Here is a 26,239-nt window from a genome sequence, read left to right on the forward strand (position 1 = left end):
TATATAATCCTCTACAAGGGGAAAAAAATAACAAGGCCCACCCACACATGAAAATGCCTATTGTTCAAACATGATCATCTCCGTTTGAATGATTAAAATTTGACTAAATTACGTCGTGTGCTCAAAGAGTGTTTGATTGAGTATCTCAGAATGACTTCACTATAGTAAAAAAAATCAATAGTAATGATTATGGATGGTTATTCGTGTAATCCAAATTCTGTTATTTATTGATCAAACTACGTCTTCTCAACGGCTTTTCTGTTGTACATATATTAAAAAACTCCATCCATATTTTCCAAACAGTTATATATATCCGTATATTTGATTAAAAATAGTCACACATCAAGTAATTATTTAACCACAAAAAGTTATTTCTTTTGTATACTTTAAATTTTGTTGGTAGAATTGATTTAAAAATATTATTTTAACGTATTTCCTTTTACAAAATGATCCCTTCTTAACCTAAGTAATTTTAAAATAAGTTTCAATATAATATCAGTTAAATAACTTCTTTAATACGATGTACATTTTATAATAATGTTGGATAAGTTTAGAAATCACACAAAATAAAATATTCAGCAGGTTGTAAGATGAATTTAATTATAACATCTTCAAATTTGTGATGTAAATCGTGTGTATTTTTTAGAAGGTCCGCTTTTTTGGTATTGGTAATCTGAAGAATGAATCTTTTTTATCTCAACGTTTATCATTATTATTCAACTCCTGAGAAGTCAACTTCTTTTCCTATGTATGATTGAGGATCAAGATTTGAGTAATTCTTTCCAATATCCTTGTTAATTTTTTTATTCCCTCCTCCTTCGTCACAATTGATTGTAGCTGATCTAAAGAAATGTCATGGCAACTAGGCTGCTCTCCTTCAAATTGTCACACACAATTTGCACCACGATTCATAATAATTAAGTTTCAATGATGAATTTATTGATAGTCGTAAGCATTGGCGGAGTTTGCTGAAGTGAAAGTATAATATAGTATATAAGGTTTTCATGTGTCGTATAACATTTATGATATGGGGGATTTTGGGAGCCTATACAAACAAGTTGTATAACAATGAAAAACTAGTAGTGAACTATTGGATGGTAAGATAGGGCCAGAAATAAATGAGCTTAAACATTGCAGTCTATGAAAAATTTATTTATCTAATAGCTGGTTTTATTTTATATCATATCCTAAAATACGTTACCACACTTACATAAAAATTTACTTTGTGTTTATTTGTCAGCTGTCGATTTTTTCCCCCCATCATGTTCTGAATGTTGTTTACTTGAATCCTAATTAGCTCTTGTTGAGCTGTGAACAAATTCAGACTAATATTGAATAAAATTATGGCTTAACTCTATTTATTTTTGGAGGAAAGGTCGTGAGATACGAAAAGATAACAACGTGACGCTTGTAGGAACGGGGAAGGGCGTATGGGGCGAGTGTAGAGTTGTGTTGGTCCTATTTAATTCGGTTTAATAGTCCTTGGGACCGGTCCTTAACTGTAGGTCTTTGGAATGTCCATGGTTTATTAAGAATATTGCGCATATCTTGCAAAAAATATTTTATGTGCATTATTATCATGCAAATATATTATATTTTTACATAGTTATATAATTTAGTTTATTATATAACGGAATAATTAAAAAAAAAAAAAGGAAAAACAACTCTAATGTATTCACAAAGGATCGATTTTATATCTTTTAAATGATTCATAGTAAAATGATGCCAAAATATACACCGACCCTCAGGTTGTACAAGTGAAGTGCTGGTCCCCAAGGCAGTTTACACTGCACCACTGCCGCGTTTCTAAGCATCAAGGAACCCTTCTAATATGGTATAATACAACACGGCCCACGAGTTGTCTAAGGCCAAATCCGTTTGATATCTTCATCCTTAACGTTTTGGTAAAAATAAAGAAATTTTTTGTAAACTCTTTGGTAGTCCAACATAAAAACATTGATAAATGAAATGAAAAAACAATTTTTAAAACCTGGAGTGAGCTCAGATTCTTACATTGGTATAATTTGGATCTAAAAAATTAATGTATATTTTGTGATATTAACTTGATGCTCAGAGAAAAATATTTTGTATGTATACAAGAATTTTGAATTCAATCCACACAAAATGTAATTCATGATAAGTAAATGTAAAAACCATTTTTTTAAGAATTTGTTATTATTGAATAGCGAATTTAATATTCGAAATTTATACATAGTAATTTATACATTTGTTTGTAATTAATTTTCTCAATCAATTTATATTCATGACCGGATGTTCTAAATATGTATAACAGCTGATACAACTACAGATATTGCATAATGTTTTAAGTTACAGATTATGTAAATTGTTGGTATATCGAAGGAGTTATGTGTAGGCAAAATTGACAATGTATAAAAAATATCATTTATAAGCAATTCGTTACCTCTATTGTATCACGCAGCCTTTATTCCAAAAACATACGTAAAAAAGACCTGAAATCATTTGATAGTTAGTGCAGGGATTACTATAAGGTACTTTATAGTACTCCTTGGTTAGCCAAATAAGTCAATCATATCAGCTGCTATTTATATCTTATATACCCCTAGACTATCACTGTCATAATATTTCTTCATTTTTTGCATATATCGTAATATTAAAATCATACACAGTATTTTATTCGATACTGTATTGCAATAGTCCTTAGTAATATTTTATGTGAAAAGCGTGGCTATGTACTTGTATAGCCAAAATAGCCAATATATTTATTATATAAACGACGAGGAATCAACAAAACAAATTGTATTCCTATTCTTTTAGAAGCTGTGCATTAGTATAGAATAAAGGATTAAAACCATGCAACGCATCGAGCTCCGTTATCCTGAGGAAAAAGTATGACCAATATTTGTCGTAATATTTTTCGCAAGATGTCGCCTTTCTATGACGTCACTCATGTATTTATTGTACGTACTGCGTAGTATTAATAAGTTTGAATAAGTAATCATACGTATATAATTTATTTTCTAAACTTAAATATTTTACATTTACACATTATTATAAAGATAATTTGAAACAAATTACTCCAAGATAATGGGTCATTGAAGTGTCTGAGGATGCAAAAATAGAACTGAGTCAAATTTCCAAAAGTTTCTAGGAAATGTTCGCTTTTTTTAAATTTTCCATTCCCAAAAATCCAATGGAAGTCGCAAAAAGAAAAATATTGATATCAAATCTTAAATATTTTCCTAATTGACCATTCTGTATGTGAAAATCATTTTGAATCATAATTCCTTCTCCATATTTGTTCAAGCAAAAAGTATATGAATAATGAAGTAAATAAAAGTAAAAATAGTACAGTAATTGAATCATTCACGAGAGAACAGGAAATGATTCTCCAAAATGTTTGAAATAATAATACCTCTAGCGGACAAAAAAGTAAATTTTGACCAAGATATTTTTTTTCGCTAATAATGACGTTTGCCTTCGATGCGCTACTTGGTTTAATGCTTTAGTATAGCATAACTTCAAGGTTAATAGAAATACATGACTTATTACTTCCAAAGCAATAGTGAGCGATGCTCAAAATTCTTGAGTAAAAGTAGGAAACCACTCATTGGTTTGAATAACAAGCGGAGGTGCGCTCGCCATTTTAGTAGAGCGATACAATCGTTGGAATTTTTGCTCATTTAAATAATTTTTTTTTCTTTTTCCGTTTCTACCTCTTAGGAAGATAAGGAATGGCTCTCTGCTGTCTACCCTTGACGAGTTTGTCTCTAATGTAGCTGGCCATACTAAGAAGACATCTGACATAAGTTCCCTCAGAGACACTGCCAGCTCTTTTGTGTCTGGAGATAAATCTTTCTTTTTTTGTAAACACATTTTTTATGTTATTATGGAGTTAATTTACATCCGATCTCAAAATCTCTCGGTACAAAAAATCCAAAACTTAAGAAGCCTGCGTTCAAACTCAAACTAACTATCCCACTTAATGGGATACTACTGCACGAAACCTGGTAATTTGAATATTCGGAAAAATTGCCGTTAGATCTAATTAAGCACAAATGCTACCTTCTGATTTATACACAGCTGTCCTCAGCTACCATTGAGAAAGTATTTTCTAAAAGTGGTCAAGGTTAATAGAAATACAAGGTTAGACCATAATGTAATTGGGTTTGCTAGAATTTTCAATCGGATGTATTGTATCGACTGCTGGGCATGACAGGTGGATTTTGACAAAATTCGCAACCAATCATAGTCTATGACGTCACTATTGCTAAAATTTTCAATTGATTGTATCGTACCGACTGCTGGGAAAGAAAAACAGATTTTGACAAAACAAGCAACCACTCATCTACTATGACGTCAATATTATAAGCGTGGCGGAAGTCAAACAAATGTCGTACACGCGTTATGTTCTAACCTTGTATTTCTATTAACCTTGACAGTGGTCAATTAATTAAGAATATATATCAGAGTTTAATACATGAAAACGTTGAAATACTCTTGACAATTAATCAAATATTTAAAAATTAAAACATTGGATTAATCATCTTATAGATTCTTTTAATTTTACAAATCATTTTAGATCTTTAAGGTTTATTTATTTTTGCACCTTATTTCTCTTCATTTTTTGGAATAAGTAATATATACAGGAATTTAATTACAGTCATAGAGAGTAGTCAAATTCAAATAGCCCTATACCAGCGAAAAAATGAGCATCACTCATTTTTAATTGAGCGGAATTGGGAATGCGCTCATTGCTTTAAAAAAAAGAGCGGGAGCTAGAGCGCGGTCACGAAGTTGGTAACTGAGCGGGAGCGCGCTCAGGATTTATTGAGCGGACTAATGCTATGATTACTTCGTTTATTTATCAAAAAGAATAAATTATCATTATAAAATAGCTATGTTGTATCAAGCGAGACGAGGGAATCGACAGCTGACAAAAAAAAATACAGTTAAAGCTTTTTTTGTGTTAGCGAGGTAAAGTCGCGTTATATGAAGTCATAAGTGATGCCATACTCATATTTCATGCAAAGCAACAAATTTGAATTTTTTTTCTGAATGCTTGTGGATTTTTAATTTTTTTTCTCTAAAAAATGGACTATTTGAAATTAAATTTATGAATTTTTTTTTCCCAAGAAATTAAATTTTCTGTGAATAGCTATAGATTTTTGATTTTTTTTTCGAAAAAATTTACTATATGAAATGTTTTTCCAAAAAAATTTACAATTTGAAATTCAATTTCTGAATTTTTTTTTCGAAAAAAATTATATTTTCTGTAAATATATATATATTTTTGAAATTTTTGTACCATAAATGTAATCTCTGAAATTAACTTTATTTTTTTGTGAAAAGCTTTGAATTTATGAATACATAAAAATATTGGAATTTTTACAAAAAAAAAAATTCCAAAAACCCAGATGTTCCCAAAATATAGTAACGTGTACGCCCCTGATATGACACAGCTGCTTGGTCTTTCCACAAAAAGTCTTTAATTATCATCATCTCCTTAAGAAAATTAGTGACACATTCAAAAATATAGAATGTGTGTCTATAGGATCACACATGATGAATGAAGGAGAAGAAAGAGAGAAAGAGATAAAGGTTTTATTTGGCTATGTGTACAAACTAGTGTTGAGACTCAGTCCAAGACCGATTTTTTCTATATAGATATTTCGTTCCAGAACACAATCTCAGACCGTAGACCGAAATTTATGTACTAATTTTCTTCCCTGTTTTTATTTATGAGTTGTACATCTATGATTTATGTAACAACAACGTCCGCCACGACTTGTCAGTAGATATACGGCCCTAGAATCGCGACTAACCTCATTAGGATTTGAAATGATCATTTGGACTGAAAAGATTATGAAATGTGCAAAATCCAAGCTCAAAGCAAAGTTGATATGACAAAAAAATGAATCCAAGGAGTAATTTAAATTTTTTGAAATAAATTTGACTTCTTTATCGTGCTTAAAATTTGAGTTTCTATCAAGTTTTGACTACATAAAGGGCACCCTAGTGCCTATTCTTGTACATCAACCAGTCCCTATTGTTTTCATGTTCACAATTTTGGTACAAAACGGGCGTCATTAAGAATTCATCTCTGCAGATGTCTGTTGCTAGTATTGTGCCAAACTAAAAGGATTTTAAACGATAATTATGAATGAAAACATTATGAAGTATGAAAAATCCACGCACAAACAAAGCAATTTAAATCATAAGAAATGACACCACGGAGTAACTTAATTTTCCTCTGAGTCTTTAAAGTTTGAAATCATGTCAGGTTTTGACAGGATAGAGGGTTATTCTTGTACGTCAAACAGACACCCTAAAATCGGTTTAGACCAAATTTTAAATTAAACCTATACATTTAAATGAATTTTTCTCTCAGACCGAGCTTTTTAAAAAGACCCACTAAAAATCATAACGGTTTCAAAAAACGGTCTAGGATTTTCAGACCGAAATCCAAGCCTAGTACATACATATTTATTAGAATTACACATAATAAATAGATATTGTGTATTAGTCTATACCTACATGAATCCCAGTTTTTCTCCTTATTTGAGAGAGCGCTTTAGAAAGCAGAGCAAGAGTTTCATATCATCTAATGAGAGTAATAAAAAAATGGAGAGAAAAGAGTAACAGAACTATGAAAGAGGACTATTCATTGACAGCTGCCTTTTTAAACGTCATGGATAGAGTGGACTATAGATACGGTGTCTAGTAGTGATCTGAAATTTATTTCCTAATATAAAAGGGTAGAATGGAGGTTACTCTTGAAAAGATTATAAAGGACTGCTCCAACGCTCCGAAATTCGAAAAAACATCAAATGCTGCAATCAAAGCACTAGGTAATTGATCAACATATGGTAGAGTACATACAATGATAATATTATATTGAACGGATTTATAGATATTCTCGAGTCCTATGAAAAGGCTCCTCAAATGCTCTATCGAAAATCCGTTTTGGATGTGGTGCGATCATCCATCGAAACAAATCATTCAAAATTTACTCAATCTATTGCCGGCATTTTCTTTAGAATATCCAAAGACAATAGATTTCATACAAAACTATGCGAATTGGAAGAGAATGAAGACGATTGGATGTGCTCACAGGTCCTTTCATCAATCACGGGTCTAGACTCATTTGCGGATAATGATTCAAAGAATGAAGTTGTTAAAGTAGGTTTTTATTATTCTATATGACTTGTTAAGCAAACATTTAAATACTTGTATATATGTAGTACATTTTACAGTATTTAAATATTAAATCTCTGAATGAAAGGTTTAGTTGATGTCTTTTATATAGTTTGTTCCGTATATTATATTTCAAACATAATATATTTCCGCGCTGTACTTGTAGTAGACTGTTTTAATATGAAGCTACATTTAATGACTAAAATGTAATGTCATTTGCTTATTTTTTGCGTATACAGCATATTTATAAAATAAGTATGTCCATTTTATAAATTAAAGTTGTACATATTAAAACATTTTTGATCAATCGATGTATTATAAATGCAAACACATTCGATAAATTTTTCTTCATTTTACGTATATACGGTAATGTTTGAAGGAAGTGTATGATAAGATAATCTTTGATGGAGCCTCGTAGAAATGCAAATTTATAAAAAAAAATGAAGTATATATTTCACATCATGTAGGCTGTGAAAATAATTTGTGTTATATAACGCGGTTGATGTTACATATTAACAGAATAATTACATATATGTACTTTTAAAATATTAAATACAGTATGAAGCATTAATTTATAGCACAAAAAAAAGCACGAATTATATTTCTCAAAATACACTCTGGATTACGCTAATCAGGTAGGTTACACAGAATCAAAAATAAGTGAGTTGAGGGCTTAAAATAAGTTTTTGCGATATATATTGAGTGCAGAATTTAGTAAACACCAAAATAACTTCTATTTGTTGGATAAACACAGAGTTATTGCACTTTTTCTAAGCCGAAAATAAAATTTTCTTCTCAAATATCCTCAAAAAATGACGTCACTTGTTCTTTTGAATTTTGTGTTTATATAGGTAGATGTATCATTTCTATAGCCAACCACATCTGTTTACGTTTATTTTCTAATTATTTTACAATGAAACCTTTCATTAAATCAAAAGGTTATATCTCAAGTTATAAATTAATAAATATATTATTATATTTAATATAAATACCTAAAATAGAGTGTGTAATAACAATTTTAAATTATAATTAAAAAACTTCCTTATAGTATAAGATCACACTTTCGATTGAAGTTTTTTTTATTTGATGACGTCATGATGTTTCTTCAATATTCCCTATTTTATTTATCAGTCATAGCGAAGAAAATTATGCTAGTCCAATAATGTCTATGTGAGTAGATCAATTTTTTTAAATTTTTGCTATTTGATAAACAAAATCCTAAGATTTACTGTATAGTACTTATATTTTATCGGAAATTTTCCGAAATTGACGAAAATTAACTTTTTTTTAATTACAAATTTAAAAAAGTCGAATTTAAATTTATTAAAAGTGTTTTAACTCGATTTTTTTGATCATAATTGTAGCTCACAAAAGAAAGTATATCTAAATATAGTTAAATTAGTTATTTATGTATATTAGCCAATTAAATCTATGATTTAGAAAACATAATTTTGCAAGTCCAATAATTTCTATATCAGTCGATCAATTTTTTTAAAATTTTTGCTACTTGATAGACAAAATCCTAAGGTTTACCTAAACATATTCTTATTTTAGCGAAGATTTCTGGAAGTTTATCTAAAATAACTTTTTTTAAAAGAAGAATTTGAAAAAGTCGATTTAAAATATATTAGAGCTATTAAAACAAACAAAAAAATTATATATAATTATAAATCGGTTCATAAAGTATAGTTATCTGAAAAAAAAAACCAAAAAAAAAACAACAATTGAAATTTGTGGAGGGGTTATTGGCGATAGAAAAAGTGTATATGCTAATTTGTTTTAGAAAAAACAAGAAAAACCTCTAAAAGTAGGTATGAACATTTTATTGTGGCACCCTCTATCTCTGTAATATGTCTATAGTAATATTATTCAATTTTTTTCCTTGTTTTGTATCTACAAAACAAATTCTGATTATTCTTTGCAATTGCACTTTGCAACTTGCAATTGCAAATAAATTACAATTGATGTAGCATAGAAGAATGAAAAATGAATATATTCTATTAGAAAGAACATATCGGGGCCAATATATGACTTTTAAATCAAATGAAGGTCTTATGGTATAGTTCACCTTCTTGAGTGTCTCAAATTATCCCAGAAATTAGTTTATAAACCTATAATTGGCCAAAATATGTCTATTACATATTGTGCTGTATGTTTCTATGATGTAAAAAATATGTTAGGAATTTTTTTTCTTGATTTTTGTACTAACGTATTTTAATATATATAATTAAGATATTTAAAAGATTCATAGGCTATAGCAACTAGTAGTGTGTCGGTCCAGACCAGTGTTAGGACCTGTTCTATCCATCCTAAGTACTGTCATTAAATATTAGAAATGATTTAAAAATGAAAAATAAATAAAGTTGAGTGAAGTCATCGAAAACCGAAATTTCAAAGCTTTTAGTACTTATATACAGGACTGAACTGGACTGGATCAAGAGTGAACTAGATGGGGCTGGACGATTATTTTTTTTATCTACTCTTAACTTCGTCTTACCAAAAGGAAAGGAAAAATTTGAAAAAAACAAACAAACATATGGTAGCTGGCCTTATGTATTTTTCTTGTTGCTAACTGTGGATTATTATTTAGAGAATAATGTTTAATTGTTATATTCATACATTGAATTGATAATCTTATCAAGTATGAAGTGACACAAATTTGATAGAAATTCAACAAAATTCATACTATAAATAGATGTGTGTCTGAGCTCTCACAATAATTTATGTAGCCACCCTTAGCGGCAATGATGGCTTCCAGGAGGTGGGTGCCTCCCATCCGCAGTGGATGTAGTAATCTTTCATGGCGTCTCAGTTCTGGCTGACAGTGCCTTTGAAGGCTGACTCTGTTTATATAATTTATTCGTAGAGTCAGGTGCTTTAAATCAACTTATGATTGTTTTTTTTTTTTAATGTTGCATACTTTTGTATTTCATCACCTTAATATATCACGTATCGTATCAGGTATACATAATTTGCTTTGCATTTCAATCTATAATGTGGCTCAACCCTAGAGGATGTTAAAAAAATTAGTTAAAAATTTGAATTTGAAGGTCAAAATCAATGTTGAATAACAAGTTATTTATGAAATAGATTAAATTGTATATTTTTTACCAGTTGATTAAAGTAAAGAAGGATTTGAAGAGATAATATTTATGGACTCCCGCCTCTGTTCCACAGTAATATTATTTCTATAGTTCTCACTTACTAAGTGTATGCTCAAAACCGATAATCATTTCAATAATTCTGTTTTTCTTCTTGTAATTATTTATTAATTCGAAGAAGATCACGATATTTTCCAACCGGTCAATTATGCAGCCATTATTGATCAGCTTCTAGGTTTTTATTAAATACAAACCCAAAAAAAAAAAAAATAGTTTTATTATTACTTGAAAAACTATATATTTTTGATTTCATCTGTATATACATATTAATTCATTAGAGTATATATAGATAGGCATTTATTTCTTTAAAATATTTTAATATTTCTTAAATTATAATTAACGAGAAAAATTTGTTTTCCTTATCTTTTCTTTAAAAAATTTCAAAGGTTGATGCTTTATTCATGTTTTTATCTCTTTATTTATTTCCATCGTTTTTTTCACACACTTTCAAATCTATTATCTCTTCTTCTTTATCTAAACTTATGAAAATTAATGGAAAGGATAATTTAGACCATATTTTTTTATTTCAAAAACCCAGTCTTTTATATAATAAAAAGAAGTTAATTCAATGAAATATAGACACAGTTTATTTTTTTTAAAAATGTCAAAAGAAGGCATTTCCTAATCAAAAGTAATTCCAAGAAATAACCATTCATTATTCAAAAAGGAAAAAAAAAGAAAAGTGCCCCTTTTATCCATACCTCACGCAACCCGTTTCACACATGGCCCTGCAATGGGGATTATATACGGCGATGATCAGAGGTTTGTGTTGGATTGGTCTAAAAAAACTATAAAGACTACGGTCTTATTAGTCTGATCCAAATAAAATTTGTCAGACCTAGGACCGATCTTTATCCGTATTTTACGTCAACTTTAACGACTCAAATGACGTAGTAACTACGTCATTTGAGTCGCTGATGCTTCGTCATAATGTATAACCTTTTTCAAATAAATAAAAGTTACCTAAAGTTAAAAGTAGGAAGTGTGAGACTAGAACGTATAATTATATATTCTAGCTATCATTCATTATTTTCTTAGCTATTTTATTCTTCAATCCTTAGCTACGAGTGAAGAAAATAAAAGGATAGCTAAGACTGAAAAACCGATGTATCAGTCCTTAGGACCGTTGAAGTGTAACACTATCAGAGGTGTATAAAATATGTCTTAGAATCCGGGTGCAGCTTTTTCTTTTTCAGAATATCTAAGTATAAAATAATATTTGGTGCGTGTGCTCATGAAAGACTCATGATAAAACTCATAATTTGATTGGGAGTTATAATTGTAAGTCCTTTTTGGACTCGGAGTAGAATTGAGGATCGACATCTGGGTAATTCCAGCATATATTTCCTTCCTCTCACAACTGATTGCAGCTGAACTAGTATACACACCATGACAGCTAAGTTTCTCAACTCCCAAACATTCTGCTAGTTCTCAAAATTACCCGTTTATTCTCGGTTTATTTTACTTTGAAATACCGTCAGGCACTTTTTTTTTGCATCACTGGTGAAGAGTCTACGGTATAGTACGGTTTTCTTTACGATTAAATATTTATCCATTTAAAAAAATAATATTTTATGCATCAGGTTTGTTACTATTTTCAAAAATAAGGAGTATTGATATATTTTATATGTTAAAAACCTTTTTTCATATTTTTTAAGGCCAGAAATGAGAAAATCAACTATGAATATTTACCGTATCGTAGGGTCGTATATTTTATTCCGTTTTGAAAAAAAGTCTGTTATTTTTTTTTCAATTATTGGGAGGTAAATGCTATATATATATACAGATCCGCTTTGTATGAAAATTCCAATGGAAAAAATTAAATAATGTAGACCACAACTTGAAATGATCATTTTCCAACTTTTTACAGTTATTTTGTATATAAGTCCATACTATTTGCCTTCTATCTTTAGCAATCCAGAGGTCAAAATAGGTAACAATGAAGTGTTTTCTCTGTTTTAAGTACTTTATTACGTTGTATGCATTTTTATTACGGCCAATCACAAAAACTCAATTCTACCATTTCTTGTACATAGGCAAAGGTGAATGCGTAGGAAGGCAGATATGTCAACATAAATATGTAAGTATAAGGAAAATTGATATTTAATATATATTAGGAGTATACTTAAGATTTTTGAGCGATTTTTCGGACAAAATGAGCTAAAAAGAGCTCCAAAACTTTTTGAAAAATGAACGCCTAAAATATCAAAAATTTTATTTAAAGGAAAATAGAGCTTTATAAGGATATTTTGAAGTAATTAGTGTAGTTTTACATTTACAAATTTGAAATTTGCGTGACCTTCAGGAGTCTTGTTCGTAGGAGACATCTTATCATCAGCACAAATGATTATACGTCCAACCTTTTGTATTATTGGAATATCAGGATTTCACAATTTGACGTAAAAGTATTTTCACTTTGTTGCAAGATACATGAGGGATTATTCAACAATCAATTTTGGGCCAAATTTCCGTTTTCTCTAATTTGCTGTTGTCAAAATAAGACTCTTTCACATATTTGATCATAAAATCATAGCTCTGATTGCATCATATACATATTTTTACCTTCAAAAAGAGACCTAATGAAGGAAGGTTATTGCTGATACAACTCAATATTTCATAGACATATTTCGTCAATTAAAGGCTTTGTATTTAAATTTCTAGGATTAGCTGAAATACCCAAGAATATATACTATAGTTGAAAACATTCATTTAATTTATGATACTTAATTTGGTCCTAATATTGCCTTACAAATAAAACTTTTTGAGCTTGAATTTTGCTACATTATTTGTAATTTGTGACGTCTTCAAAGAATGAATCGGAATAGGAATTGATGGTAATTAGTCGAAAAATATAAAGACAATTCAGATCAAATTTAAGAAAAATCTTTCTAGTTTGCTTTTATATTGCCACATATACCATGATATTTGTTTACTCGAGTTACCACCCCGTTACTTTGTCCAATATAATCTAAAAATCGTACTAAATATAGTTAATTACTAGTATTGACACTCGGTTCAAGACCGATTTTTTCCCGGTTCGCTCAAGTGATTTTTTCTAAACTTAATTGTGCCGATATTTCTGCCCAGACTGCGATCTCAATTAAATCGTTTCAAATTGTGGACCGATTTTTTAAGCCTCAATCTATGGATCGATTTTCTCCCTTTTCCTGATTTATGAGTTGTACAAATATGAAGGATACACCACTTCATATGACGTTATTGTAGGTCGATGTTGACAATATTAAAACACACATGACGCCAGCAACAATTGATCTATATAAATGGTTTAGACTGAATTTTAAATGATGAGACTGATCAAGACTGATTTTTTTTGTTGGGATGCATCCAAGGTAAACTTCTGTAAAAGACCCAATTAGTTGAGTCCCCTAAAAATTATAAGGGTCTCATAACAAACTCAATACAAACAATTATACATATCAAACTAATTCCTTAAATTTAAAACATCACAAAAAAATTAAGTCATCGTTATATTTAAAATGGATTTCCTTTTTTGATAATTTTAATTATTAATTAAATCTTATAATTTGATGTATATAAATACTAATTTAAAAATATTTAATAATTATCTAGGGAGTGCTCCTCTATACAAGTCAACCGTACTGGCAATTAAATGGGAGGCTGACCATTCAAATACTCTCTTTATGTATCGACTTATATTGGAAAGGGAATTCCTCACTTCGAACCTCTGTGCAAAATCTATCTTGTCAAACTCTTCATGAGTTTTGTAAGCAGGTTTCTAGTAAGTAAATATTTTAATTTTTAAGAAGGAAAAAAAGAAAGGACCATCACATTTATGTTTGCCCATGCCCTTTCATGCTAATACTTATACTCTGACATTATTCATAGACATGTGAAATTGTCTTAAATCCTCGTGAGTTTAAATCAAAAAGAAAATCCTAAAATGACAAATTTGATAGACGGCAAAGTAGAGATCACAATAAAAACTATGTCACTCATTGCTCGCTATTACGTTTGAACTTTCAAAATAGGGAGAAGTAATTAATAATAGTTAGTGTTGGATGAGGTCTAGCACTGATCTCCTAATCAGTCTTCCCCTCCGTACCTTTTTCTTCCTTTTTTTATTAGTCTAATCCTTTTTTACTATTCAAGGGTCCTAAGGACCGATAAGTCGGTCCTTCAGTTCTACCTATTAATTTTTTTATTCACTCCCAGCTGGTATTGAAGGATATAATAATAAACGATAGCTAGAACGCATTATACGTTCTGGACACACACATGGTACTTTAAACTTCAGGTATCTTTTCTCTTTGACAGCTGAATAGCTGAAAAAATGTAATTAATAACTACATCATTTTAGCTTTTTTAGTTACCATAAAATACCAATAAGTTTTTAGTTTTTTTAGACCAATACGAGACTATTAAAAGCACTAATATCTTGTAGTTTTTTATACTTTTAAAAAAATGTATGCTCTCGAGGATTTGACAATTTTCAAATCCCTAATTATACATATAATATATCAATACTCATTCAATTATACGGTTTTATATTATTCAAGAAGGTTATTGAATATAATATATAGTGTATATATCCGTAGATATTATGTCCTTCATAGGTTTGAAAAACCTTGACTCATGTGTCAAGGATAATTAAAAGTTATTAAAGTATACATTATTATGTCATTCTTATTATGAATATTTAATAAATGAAGTTTATTTGCTTGCACAGCACTTTTAAATTTTTATTACAAATATGAACATGTATTCTAGGCAATACACATATGTTTAATTAAATGTATCATGTAAATCAATAAAACATATGAGGAAAATGATGTCCGGGTTATCCTTAAAACCATTCTTATCTTGCAGATTTAAGGCATACAAACACTGAGATTCATAATGAAGTTATCCCAATTTTTCAATTTATTATATCCAAATTGGAAGAGATCCACAAAAAAGCACAGCAGTCCACGTCATCCCCTTCTGCAAACACAGGACATTCACCTGAACTGCCTTTGTTGTTGGAATCGTTATATGCCCTGGTTAACTCGGTTTGTCCTGAAGTGATTGAAAGCCCTCACTTTGTTCGTTTTGTTTGGCAAAAATTGTCTCCAACTTTAATCTCCTATCTTGGATTTGCTGTTATATCCTGTTCCTCCGCTTCACCCTCAATTTGGAGACCTGGAAAACCAAAAAATAATAGTATTGTAAAATTAGATCATCAGAGTGCAAGAACAATGCTTTGCATTGCAATGGAAGTATCTAACTTAATCGGACCTTCAGGTTCATTAAGACCTGTTTTAGAAAGTATTTTTCATAGGATACTAATCCATCCAAAAAAACATGATAGATTAGGACCGATCACAGTGGTTACTGACGTGAGTCGAGTATATACTATTTTGATATTGTAAATTGTTCATATTATTCATTTTTCAGATGCTGAATAGCACAGATAACCTGCAGTGCTTGTCTTACATTAAATATAAAAACCCTGATCATGAAGTGGACTCCATGGCAGTTTTTAAATTGTAAGGTATTATTCTTTTGAGACAATATAGATTGAATTTAATATATTTTTTACAGACTTGTAAAGGCGTTAGAAGAGTGTTGTGAAGGAGAAGATACTCCGGATCAAGGATTAATTGCTCAATCCTTGGATTGCTTAAGATCTCTTCTTAAAACGATGACAAAGTTCATTACTAAAGAGTGTATTCATGAATCAGTGGCTGCCGATATCCTTAAATTATATCCCAAATTGAGTGATTCCGACTACAAAGGCCCTTTTACATATGATGTTGAAACGTCTCTTCCGCAAGAATACAAGGATATAATTAAAAAAGAAAAGGAATATAACGAAAGTTCAGAGTCGGATTCAAAAAAATTAGAGAAAGAAAAGTCTTTGGAAGAAAGTCAGGAAGAAAATGTAGTCCCTGAAGTTGAAAATGATGGGACTGACATCGATGAAGGAATTGCGGGATCGGATCTGAGTGACGAATTATCGGAAGATACTGAGGGACCTGAAGAAGGTTTTGATAATGATGAAGACATTGGATCGGTATGATGACCATTATATTAATTAGTAAATCATTGTTCATTCTTTCATGTTTCAGATTAATCATTTTCTTTCTCAAAATGAAAATGAAAATCCAAATTCACAAGAGCAGATTAGAAGAAATAAAGTAATGATGCTAAAAAAGAAAATAAGCAGTAGTGATGAGGTGGATCCAATGATTCCCAGACATGTCGAAGAAGAGTTTTGTGAGAGAGAAAATGCAAAAATTTTTATCAAGGAACTTAAAAATGTAGTCAATCAAAAATTAAATCGTGGTAGTACAGTTGAAATAGATTCCCATTTACAACAGTTTGCTTCAGATTTTTGTCGCCGTTACTCAAACTATTCTCCAGAAACAAATGGTTCTGAATCACTGGAACCTGGGATTATTATGAATGCAGATGGTATTTATTTAACTAGTTATATGTCTCTTCATTTAAGTCTTTCTATGGCACTGAATGGGGAGTTTAAATATTCCGAAAGAGAAAATGATAAACGACAAAATAATTCCAAGTTGAAAGAAGAGTTTATTAATGAGATTTTAGGATCGGGTTTATTAGTTTACCTTTCATCAAATTGGCTGTCTAAAGTCTACGACATTATTACAGAATATGACATCTTTGGTTTTTGTTTACAATACAAAGAAAAGGGATCAAGGCATATCTTATACCCCATCCTTTCAGACATTGATGGATTTTCTTCCTCTAAGGAAGGATCACAGCTTCTGAGTGAGTATTGTCGACTATCAAAAGGGGATTCCAAATACGATCACCAAAAAGTAGATGCCTGCAAAAGAGTTTGTCGGAGGATAATTACAACTACATGGAGTTCTATTTTATCACTTCTCAACAAAAGTTTAGATCCTTACATTTTGCCTGAATACAATTCGAAAACCAATCCAATTTTTTTGAGGAGTAAAAAGTCAAATCGATTCAGAAAAAATGACGGATTAATTAATATTGGAATAGAATGCTTAGAATATGCTGTGAGTTTGTGCTCTATTTTAGAACTTCACGATCGTTGTGGGAGTGTTCTTTCCCCGTTAACCAATCTTGTAATTGGGAACTGGGAGCCTAGTGCTCCCAAAAGATGCAAACTTAATGGAAAAAGCTTAAGAGTGATTGAAAAGATACTTGTCGATGGTATTGAATTGGGTAGTCAATCGCAAGATTGTTGGAAGCATGTGATTAAATGTATAAACTATGTAATATCGTTAGATAAGGCCTATGACGTAGAATACAAAGTAAAGCCATTAGATGCTGTTGGAAATGCTCTTTCATATCCTATGGGTCGGCAAGATGAACAATCATACCTTAAAGATGTTCTTATGCAAGATCAGAAAGATGCAGATAAAATTTTGTCAAAGGATTTAAATACAGCTTTAAGTTCTGCTTGTCTGCGTATTCTTACCCCAAAAGTCGACAAACTGTGTGATGATGTGTCTCAAAAGTTAAACCTAAAAGCATTATTGGGATTTTTGTCAGAATTATGTTTCTCAAGTCATAAAGAACTCTTGATGGTTTTTCCGTCTAAAAAGAGAAATGTTTCAAAGCATAAATTGAAATGGCAAAATGTCTCAAAGGAAGGCTCTTCGTCCAATTCCAGTGGGGATCCTCCACATTCAAGAATTTATGATGATTTAATGATCCATAAAATTGGAGATCTGATGTTGAAATTTATCAAAAGTGGAAGACCGCTAATTCATATTGTTCGGGCATGGGCAATAGTGGGACCTCATTTTATGGAAGCTGCTTGTCACAATGATCATTTAATAGCCAAAAAAGCAGTTCAACATATTCATGACATTACAACAGCTTTTTTGCAAAACATATCGGAATTACCCTTTTTCCACTTTAATGAAGCTGTTTTTAAGCCATTTGAAAATATAGTTTGTTTAGAACTTTGTGATCTGGACATTCAGGATCAGGTATAACAGAAACAGATATAATCAAAGACCTTTAATCCTTATTTTATTTTTATAAGGTTGTATCAAGCATTTGTGAATTTGTTGAAAGCTACACGAGTGATATTCGTTCTGGATGGAGACCCTTGTTTGGAACTCTCAAGGCCGTTCAATTTTCTATTGTCATGGAATCTGACATATCTCATATAAGATCTGTATTGGATGTATTTAATGCTTTTTTGAGTACAGATTCCCCTGAGATTTTTGCATATGCCGCTCTTGATTGTGTTGGATGTCTGATCAAACATATTAATGGAAAAGAAGGTGGGCTTTAAATTGAATAAGATATATTTTTGCTTAATTAAATCCTATTTTCTCAGATACTTCTTACGAAATTGGAATAAACTTGGATACTTACACTAATGATGTCGTGGTAGCAGCTGATAAGGACTTGTCTAGATCATTATTTAGATATATCCTAAGATGTCATGATATGTTCTTTGTTATGCACGATATGCCATCTAGACCCGTATTCCATGGTGCTCATAAGATTTGCCTTCCAAACATGCCTACTCTTGTAGATCCTATCATTTCCCATTTCGAAATTCACCAATTCCATGAATCAACTAACACGGTTCCTGAATTTGATTATTCTTTCGACAATCTTTTATCACTCGAGTACGAAGAAGATTTCCAACTTACAGGGGATCCTCAAAGACTCTTCAAAGTTTGGTTCCTTTTGTTGGATGGAATCACAAACGCTGTGGCAACTATTGGCAAGGAACACCAATCCGCCACTGTGGATTCCCTTTTCGAAATCCTCGACACTTTTGTTGAAAAGGAACTAGAATTTGGATTGTATTGCACAAATCATTTATTACTGCCTATGCTACAAAACTGGTTGCGAAGATCCCAAAGAACTTTTCAAGGCTGGGTTAATTCCGGACCGAACTTTAAACATTGTATGGGAAAAACAACTGAGCTCGTTTTAAAATGGCTCAAAGTCAAGCCAAATTCTCTATTAGTGCTTAAGCAACTTCTACTGGTTCTTGTAGAATGTACATTAGTTCCTATAGAAGGCATTGCAAGACTGGGATGCGCATGTTTCAGGTATTTTTTTATTACAGAGTTGTTTTTTAATTTTTTAGTTGTTGTATATCCTTGAAAATCTTTTTTTGTTTTTGTTGTACAATCATTTTTTATGATAACAAACAGATATAAGAAAAATATGTCGGTAACTAGAATTCTACATAATCACTTTAATCCATGAAATACTATTGTTTGAGTTAACATAAGTTAGAAGAAAAACCCCAGCCCATACTATCTAAATCATTACATTGAATAGGCACATTCTACTCTCAAGAAGTACGGAATTAACGAAAGAGCAATGGACTACTGTTGTTTTATCCCTTTGTCGAGCCGGACAACTAACATTATATCCTCTTCATCAAATTATGGTAGCCTTTCATCGCGGCTCCAGTAATTTTTATGGGGATGTTGGATCTGTTCAAATTGCTGCTCGGAGAGATTCAAGTCGCAAAGAGAATCATCGACTACAATTATTAGCTCAACAGGTAACATTAATTTACACGTTTATTTTTGTTTCACTTTTTAACAAACTGGAGATTTGCTTTTCTTCTCATTTTTCTTTTGTACTCATCGATTTTAGTCAGCGTTTTTGTATTAAGCATATTATCAATCTATTATCCAAATGTTTTGAGTTTGACATTGCAAAAATTTTTACTTTGATGAAATTCTCTATTTTTTTGCCACATCATCAAAAGTGAGTGCATGCAGAAAGTCATTTTAGAGGGAGAGAGAATAGAAAAGATGGAATTGATATATCCTCATTTATATATCTTCATCACTATATAATTAAACGTGGAAATGGTTGGAAGTACCTTGATTTACCTACTCTCAATTATTAGACTCAACCGGTTGTACCTAAATTAGTGAAACCAAATGATGTTCATACCTACGCCTCAGTTCATAAAGTGTTTGTTAGTGTTGGTGTAATTTATTTAGGGGCAATTAATTATTGTTTTTCAACTAACTGTAGATACAATTAATTAACATACTCGTATTATACTTCCTTAAAATGTCGTTACCTATATTGTATCCCACACATTATCACAAAAAACAAAAACAAAAAAAAACCCAGAAAGAAGGCCCAAAAGGAGTTCGCCAATTCTTCCCAACCATGGAACAATAATTCAATCATTGTTGGAAATATTCAACGATTTAACGTTTAGCAAATTGGCAAGGGGGAAGTCAGCTGAAAAATTGATGCTGACAACAAAAGACAGTGTACATTTGTATGTTAGTGAGATAACATCGTGATACATGTGGGGTGTCCGCAGGATAATATTTTGGGGATGACTTGGTTTTTGGAAGTTTTTTGAAAAAAAAGAAAATCCAAAATTAGTATTTGTTGGATAAATTTGAAATAGCAATTTTTTTTTAAATATTGACAGAAAATTAAATTTTTGGAAAAAAAATTCAAAAATATTTTTTTTTAATTTCAAAAGTCAATAGCTATTCTCAAAAAAAGGAAAAAAAAAAATCAAGAATTCTTAGCTATTCAAAAAATTTAATTTTTTCCAAAAAATTTTTATGTTACATTTTTTGTTTTAAAAATTCTTAGCTATTAACAGAAAATCAAATTTTTTGAAAAAAAAGAAATTAAATATTAAAATTTCAAGTCAAAAGCTCAAATTTCTTAATTTGGAGGCTACAGCCCCTCCAACCTACCCCCTGCGGACGCCCCTGTATATAGGGAAATTATAGAAATAGTCTGAAATCAAGTTGCGGTACGATGAAGACGTGATCAGTATTTGTTCAAATATAGCTTGGGGGGGGGGGGACTATACTTGAATATAAATCTATAGCCATCTTTGCAACGTCCAGAAATTCACACTTTTAATTGAATTACTAAGGTTAATTCTGCAAATGAAAGAAAAAGTTGTATACATTAAGGGGGAAAATTATAAAGTGACGTCATCTGTGGTATCCTAAAACTGGACATATTGCGTAGATAAAAAACTAGATATTACCTTTTGCAAATATATTTAGCTTTAGGAAGGTTAAAATTTGAATGCTTCATCTTTATTTGTTGAACTACAAAAAATTAGAGCCGCGTTTGTTTAATACAATGCGTTTACTCAAAAATTAAATAGAAATGTTGCAAATAGAAGTAGTGTCATTTATTTTCATCTAGTTTTTAAACCATTTCTTGGATTTCGAATATTAGAAAAATTGATTCAATATATGGATGTATATTGAGGGAATAAGATTTGAATATTGACCATTTACTTAATTCTTAAGAAGTAGGATTCAAAAATAATAAATATATGGAGATATAAGGTTCGTTAGAATAAACCGTTTGATGGTGTTGTTTTTCTGCTTGTAACTTTTTACCTTTCCGCTCCTTTAACTATTTTCCAAGTTTCTAAAAATAATATATTATTTTTGGAATGAGAGATTTTGTGAGTTATACTTTTAAAATTACCGAATAAAATCAAAATATAAAAGTTAACGACTTCCTTATTGAAATAAACAAAGATGTTTCAGGTGTTTTCATCATTTTCATTAGTTGACTCTTGTATGATTTAAAGCACCTGACGCTGCATATTATGAACACAAAAAGGTATTACATATGTTAGGACTTGGGTTTTGACATTAATTTATATCACCATTATAGACCTTTTTCTTAGAACTTCTGTCATTTGATACTCAATCATTGATAAGATTATCAGTTCAATGTATTTAATAATTAATAACTATTGTTTAAATAATAATTAAGAGTTGGTGATAAGAAAATCAAAACCAGATGTGGGTTTTTTTTCTTCTTCAAATTTTCAACTTCCCTTAAGTTGCAAGTCGAGGTTGAGAGTGATAAAAAATCTAGTCGTGAATGAGGAACTCTCAACGACAAAAAAAATATATATATCTAACAATAATAATATTCATCTGCCATTTTTTGATCATATTTGTACCATTAATCCATTCATGTATGAAATAAATCATTAATTTTAAATTTACAAAAAATAATTTGTTTATTTTTATGGCACATTTTATTTGAGCTATTAAAATACAAAAATAATTAAATAAAGCTTTTTACTCTAGGTTTTGTTATTAGATCAGCAACAAGGTGAGGTTCCTAAGCTTCCAGAATGTCCAGACGCCCAGGAACGATCATTTTTATTTCTTTTGACACCTCCATCAAAGAAGGAAAATCAAGAAACAATGTATCGAGTTACATTGAGATCCTTAATAACTGGTCTTGCGGCTCACAATATCATTTTACAGACAATTGGAACCATTTTACTTCAAGGAACGAATCATAATGTACCAAGGTAGTTTTTATTTATTAGGAATTCGTTATGTAAATGTTATTGTATATTTTTTTTTTTATAATTACAGTTTAGCAAATATCGTCCTACCTAAGGCATCACCTCCTTCTTCTCCAACTTCATCCACAAATTCCCTAAATTGTATTCTCCCTGGAATGCTAGACTATTTAGAGCCAATTCACATTAAGATACTTCTAAGTTTTCTTAAAATAATTTCAGAGTCTGTCATGGAATTTGATTCTCGACCTGGATTAAAATTCTTAGTCCAAAAAGTGGCTCAACTTAAAAATGCTGCAAATTTGTATAAACACGCAGGAGCTGCATGGAGTCTCTCCACGGTTTCATCCTTCGAAATAGTTGTTAACATTATAAGACGTGATAAAACGACCTCGGATCAGGTCCGTAGTCTACTTGAAAGCCATCAAAAGAAATCCAATACGGTCAGTGATACGAAAAAGGATGATCAGGAGGATATAAACGAATATTATTTCTTTCTTCATCTGCATGACTCCTTTTTGGAAATTTGTGAAACCTATGTGGACATCATTGTTGATAAAGATGGCCAAAGAGCAAAAACGGATGAATTAGTCAGACAGCCATTATATTTTTTTTCATTTGAAACTGATGACTTTTATGAAATAACTCGAAGTCCGGAAATGGATGTGTCTCCAGAAGAAGACAACGAAGTATTCTCTACCGATAAAAGTCAAACAGGACATTCCTATCAAACCAAGGGCTCAAACATATCTCTTACCGGAAAAAGTGAAGAAGTTCTTCGAGTGGCGACACAAACGGAAATAAACTCTGTTCTAAGCGAGTTTAGGCATCGCAAAGGAAAACAAAGTCTACCTTCAACTTCATCAATAGACAGCAATGGATTTCGAACTCGAAATAATCCATTTTTAAGCTCCTCGGACAACAATGTAATAGGGAATACTGACATAACAAATCAACAAAAGGAAAGTTTAATGAGAGATAGTGAGGCACAAATTAAAGTATGGACGGAATTAGTCGTTGTTCTACTGGATCTCTCAAAGAACCTCCCCGACGAAGAATATAAATCCTTACTTCCTCTCCTATTCCCCGGGGTTAAAGCACTGGCAGCCCATGCTCAAGATGCAATACTGAAACAGGAAGTTGCAGATGTGTTTGTGCGTGTTGGATCCATCTTTGGATTCAATTCAGATTGAAGAATTTAAGCATTAGTGTTTTATTTTCAGTTACTATGTTCCTTGTCTACTAAAGGAGGTTTACCATATTATAATCTTATAACGATCAGTGAGGCTACATAATTGTGATGATTCACAGTACTCGAAATATTCCGGATTACTCTTCGTCTGAATCATGACTATGTACATTTGTCTATAGAAGCGAGGGAATAAATATCGACTACGTTTCTAAATTGATTATAATTAAAAAAATAGATAAGATAAATACAATATATATTTCGCCATTTGACTACGTCTTTTAAATTAAAACGGAGAAATACATCTGTTTTCTCTTTGCTATGGGCAAAGTCGTATTCTACGCAGCTAAAATTTTATTGAGATGTACCATCATCAAGGAAAATATGTTAGTGAGATTGTTTACCTGAACAATAATATATAAAAATAATGAAAAAATGTTTTTCTTAAAGTTGTTTTGGTTTTTGAAGAAAACACCGTAGTGATAAAACGAATAATACATCTATACATCATAATGAATTATCTATATTAATAGCAAAAAGAAAAAATAAGCCATCCCATTATCAACAGTCAAAGTACATACATATACATACTTCCATTTCTTTCTCTTTAAATCAACTGTTTAGCTCCGAACACTTCTCAGCAATTATTGAATAACAATTCCATACTTGGAAAGAATTGGGGGTTAATTGGCTAATACCAACTGATTTTGGGGCTTTTCTTCCCGTTTCTCTTCGTATGATCATAGATATAAATTGCTTAAGGGCGTTAGTATTGCATGATTTCATGTTCAGGTGTTGCAGTGATACTTTTATCACACTGTTAACTTAATTGTGCCTCGCAACCTTTCCTTCAAAAACAAACAGAAAAAAAAGCATATTTCCAATTATGGTAGTTATTATTCAATATTTTTAGCAAGAGCCTACTCGATTTCAAACAATTAACGTTCATAGCACTGATAAAATGAAAAAAAAAGAAGAGATACCGACGGCTTATACAATACAAAATACCAAGGCGACTATATATAAGATGTGTCGATAGGAAACTTGCAATGCAGTCTGGATGACTGTTGCTGATAACTTTTTTAATGACGTCATAACGGAGCCATGTATGATGTTACTGACTAGTATTAACTCATATTATACCAAAAATTATGTCTTCTTCTTCTGATACTAGGCATTTGAGTGACGAAGTGTATTTAAATATTATTGATTTAGTATATTTCTTTGAAAATTTATGTTCTCACCTATTTTTTATTAAAAAAACTATTAATTTATTTTAAAAAAATGAAATTTTTTTGTACAGTAATCGTCGGGAGGGTAAAAATTTACTTTCATAGTATTTTCTGATGAGAAAATACAATACTAAATTATGTATAAATACAATTTGTTTTATCAAATTTCCTTCTAAAGTAGCTCCTTTATGACGTCATCAAAATAGCCAGTAAACAAAAGCAAAGAAATTTCTTATCGACATACCTTATATATAGTCACCTTGACAAAATACACTGTACTTTTTTGTGTTAGTAATGAGTATATAAGCTTGAAAACAATGCCCTAAATTTCCCTAGCAACAGTTGATATGAAACTATACGATAATTGAGCCCTCAATTAAAACTTTCATCACTTTATTTGTATGTAGTCCTCAAATATTCTATTTGAGTCAAAAATTTATGTATACTGTATATATTTTTGATATTATCCAAATAAGTTTTAATTATAATTTTACACCTTTTTTTCCCCCTCAAAAACTACCTCGGATGTATGTTGATATAAATACTTAAACCTCTATTAAAAATATAAGCTTTTTTGGGTGTTTTACCTTCCCTTTTGGGTCCTTTTATTCTAGTGGAAATATATTTAGTATAATATCAATGTTCACATATTCACAATTCATTCCATGCGATATTTATGTTTATATTCTGTAATATAATGATGTAATTAATATATGTATAGAACATTTTATCTAAGTTTCTTCAATTGACACATGGTAATATCTTTTAAAGCACAAAGGACTTTGAATAAGACTTGTGAGACAAATATTCAATTCAGCATACTCATTAATCATTATTTATTTATATTGAAAATTCATTTGTCATTATGTCGCTAGAGGGTATTCCAATGCCTCATTTATTGCTGTATATAAATTTAAAAAATTCCATTTATCGTAGTGTAAAATTTATTACACTATAAGAGCAAGCCTAATGGTTTGTGCTTGAGGGTGTAAATATTTTTCGAATGCAGTAAATACTTATAGTCTAAGTGTTTATTAAACCATTCAGCTTGTTAGTTAGTCCATTTTACTTTAAAGTCGGATTCTAAACATGCTCATAAGAAAATATTTACATCAAACGATGGATTTCTATGGCTGAACCATCCATTTGTTTTCGTAATAATTTTTGACTCAAAACAACTTCATATTTATGAACAAAA

At 30.6% G+C, this 26,239-nt stretch overlaps 1 protein-coding gene across 2 annotated transcripts; it reads left to right on the forward strand.

Moving 5' to 3' along the window:
- Window positions 1-6,585: 6,585 nt before the first annotated feature.
- Window positions 6,586-25,771, forward strand: LOC121123940 (brefeldin A-inhibited guanine nucleotide-exchange protein 3). Of its 2 annotated transcripts, XR_005866160.2 has the most exons (13): window positions 6,586-6,830; window positions 6,893-7,161; window positions 13,929-14,097; window positions 15,186-15,694; window positions 15,753-15,844; window positions 15,900-16,371; window positions 16,427-18,295; window positions 18,352-18,595; window positions 18,652-19,381; window positions 19,617-19,845; window positions 22,397-22,626; window positions 22,694-24,195; window positions 24,260-25,771. XR_005866160.2 is itself a non-coding variant. In XM_040719006.2 (12 exons), the coding sequence occupies exons 1-12, from the start codon at window positions 6,743-6,745 to the stop codon at window positions 23,811-23,813; spliced, it is 6,021 nt and encodes a 2,006-aa protein (XP_040574940.1). In that variant the 5' UTR covers window positions 6,586-6,742; the 3' UTR covers window positions 23,814-25,771. The 2 variants fall into 2 exon arrangements, 1 of the variants encoding a protein (XP_040574940.1); XM_040719006.2 differs by having other exon boundaries at window positions 22,694-25,771.
- The last annotated feature ends 468 nt before the right edge of the window (window positions 25,772-26,239 follow it).

Source organism: Lepeophtheirus salmonis, chromosome 9 (genome assembly GCF_016086655.4).
Source record: "Lepeophtheirus salmonis chromosome 9, UVic_Lsal_1.4, whole genome shotgun sequence".
Classification (NCBI taxonomy): Eukaryota; Metazoa; Arthropoda; class Copepoda; order Siphonostomatoida; family Caligidae; genus Lepeophtheirus; species Lepeophtheirus salmonis.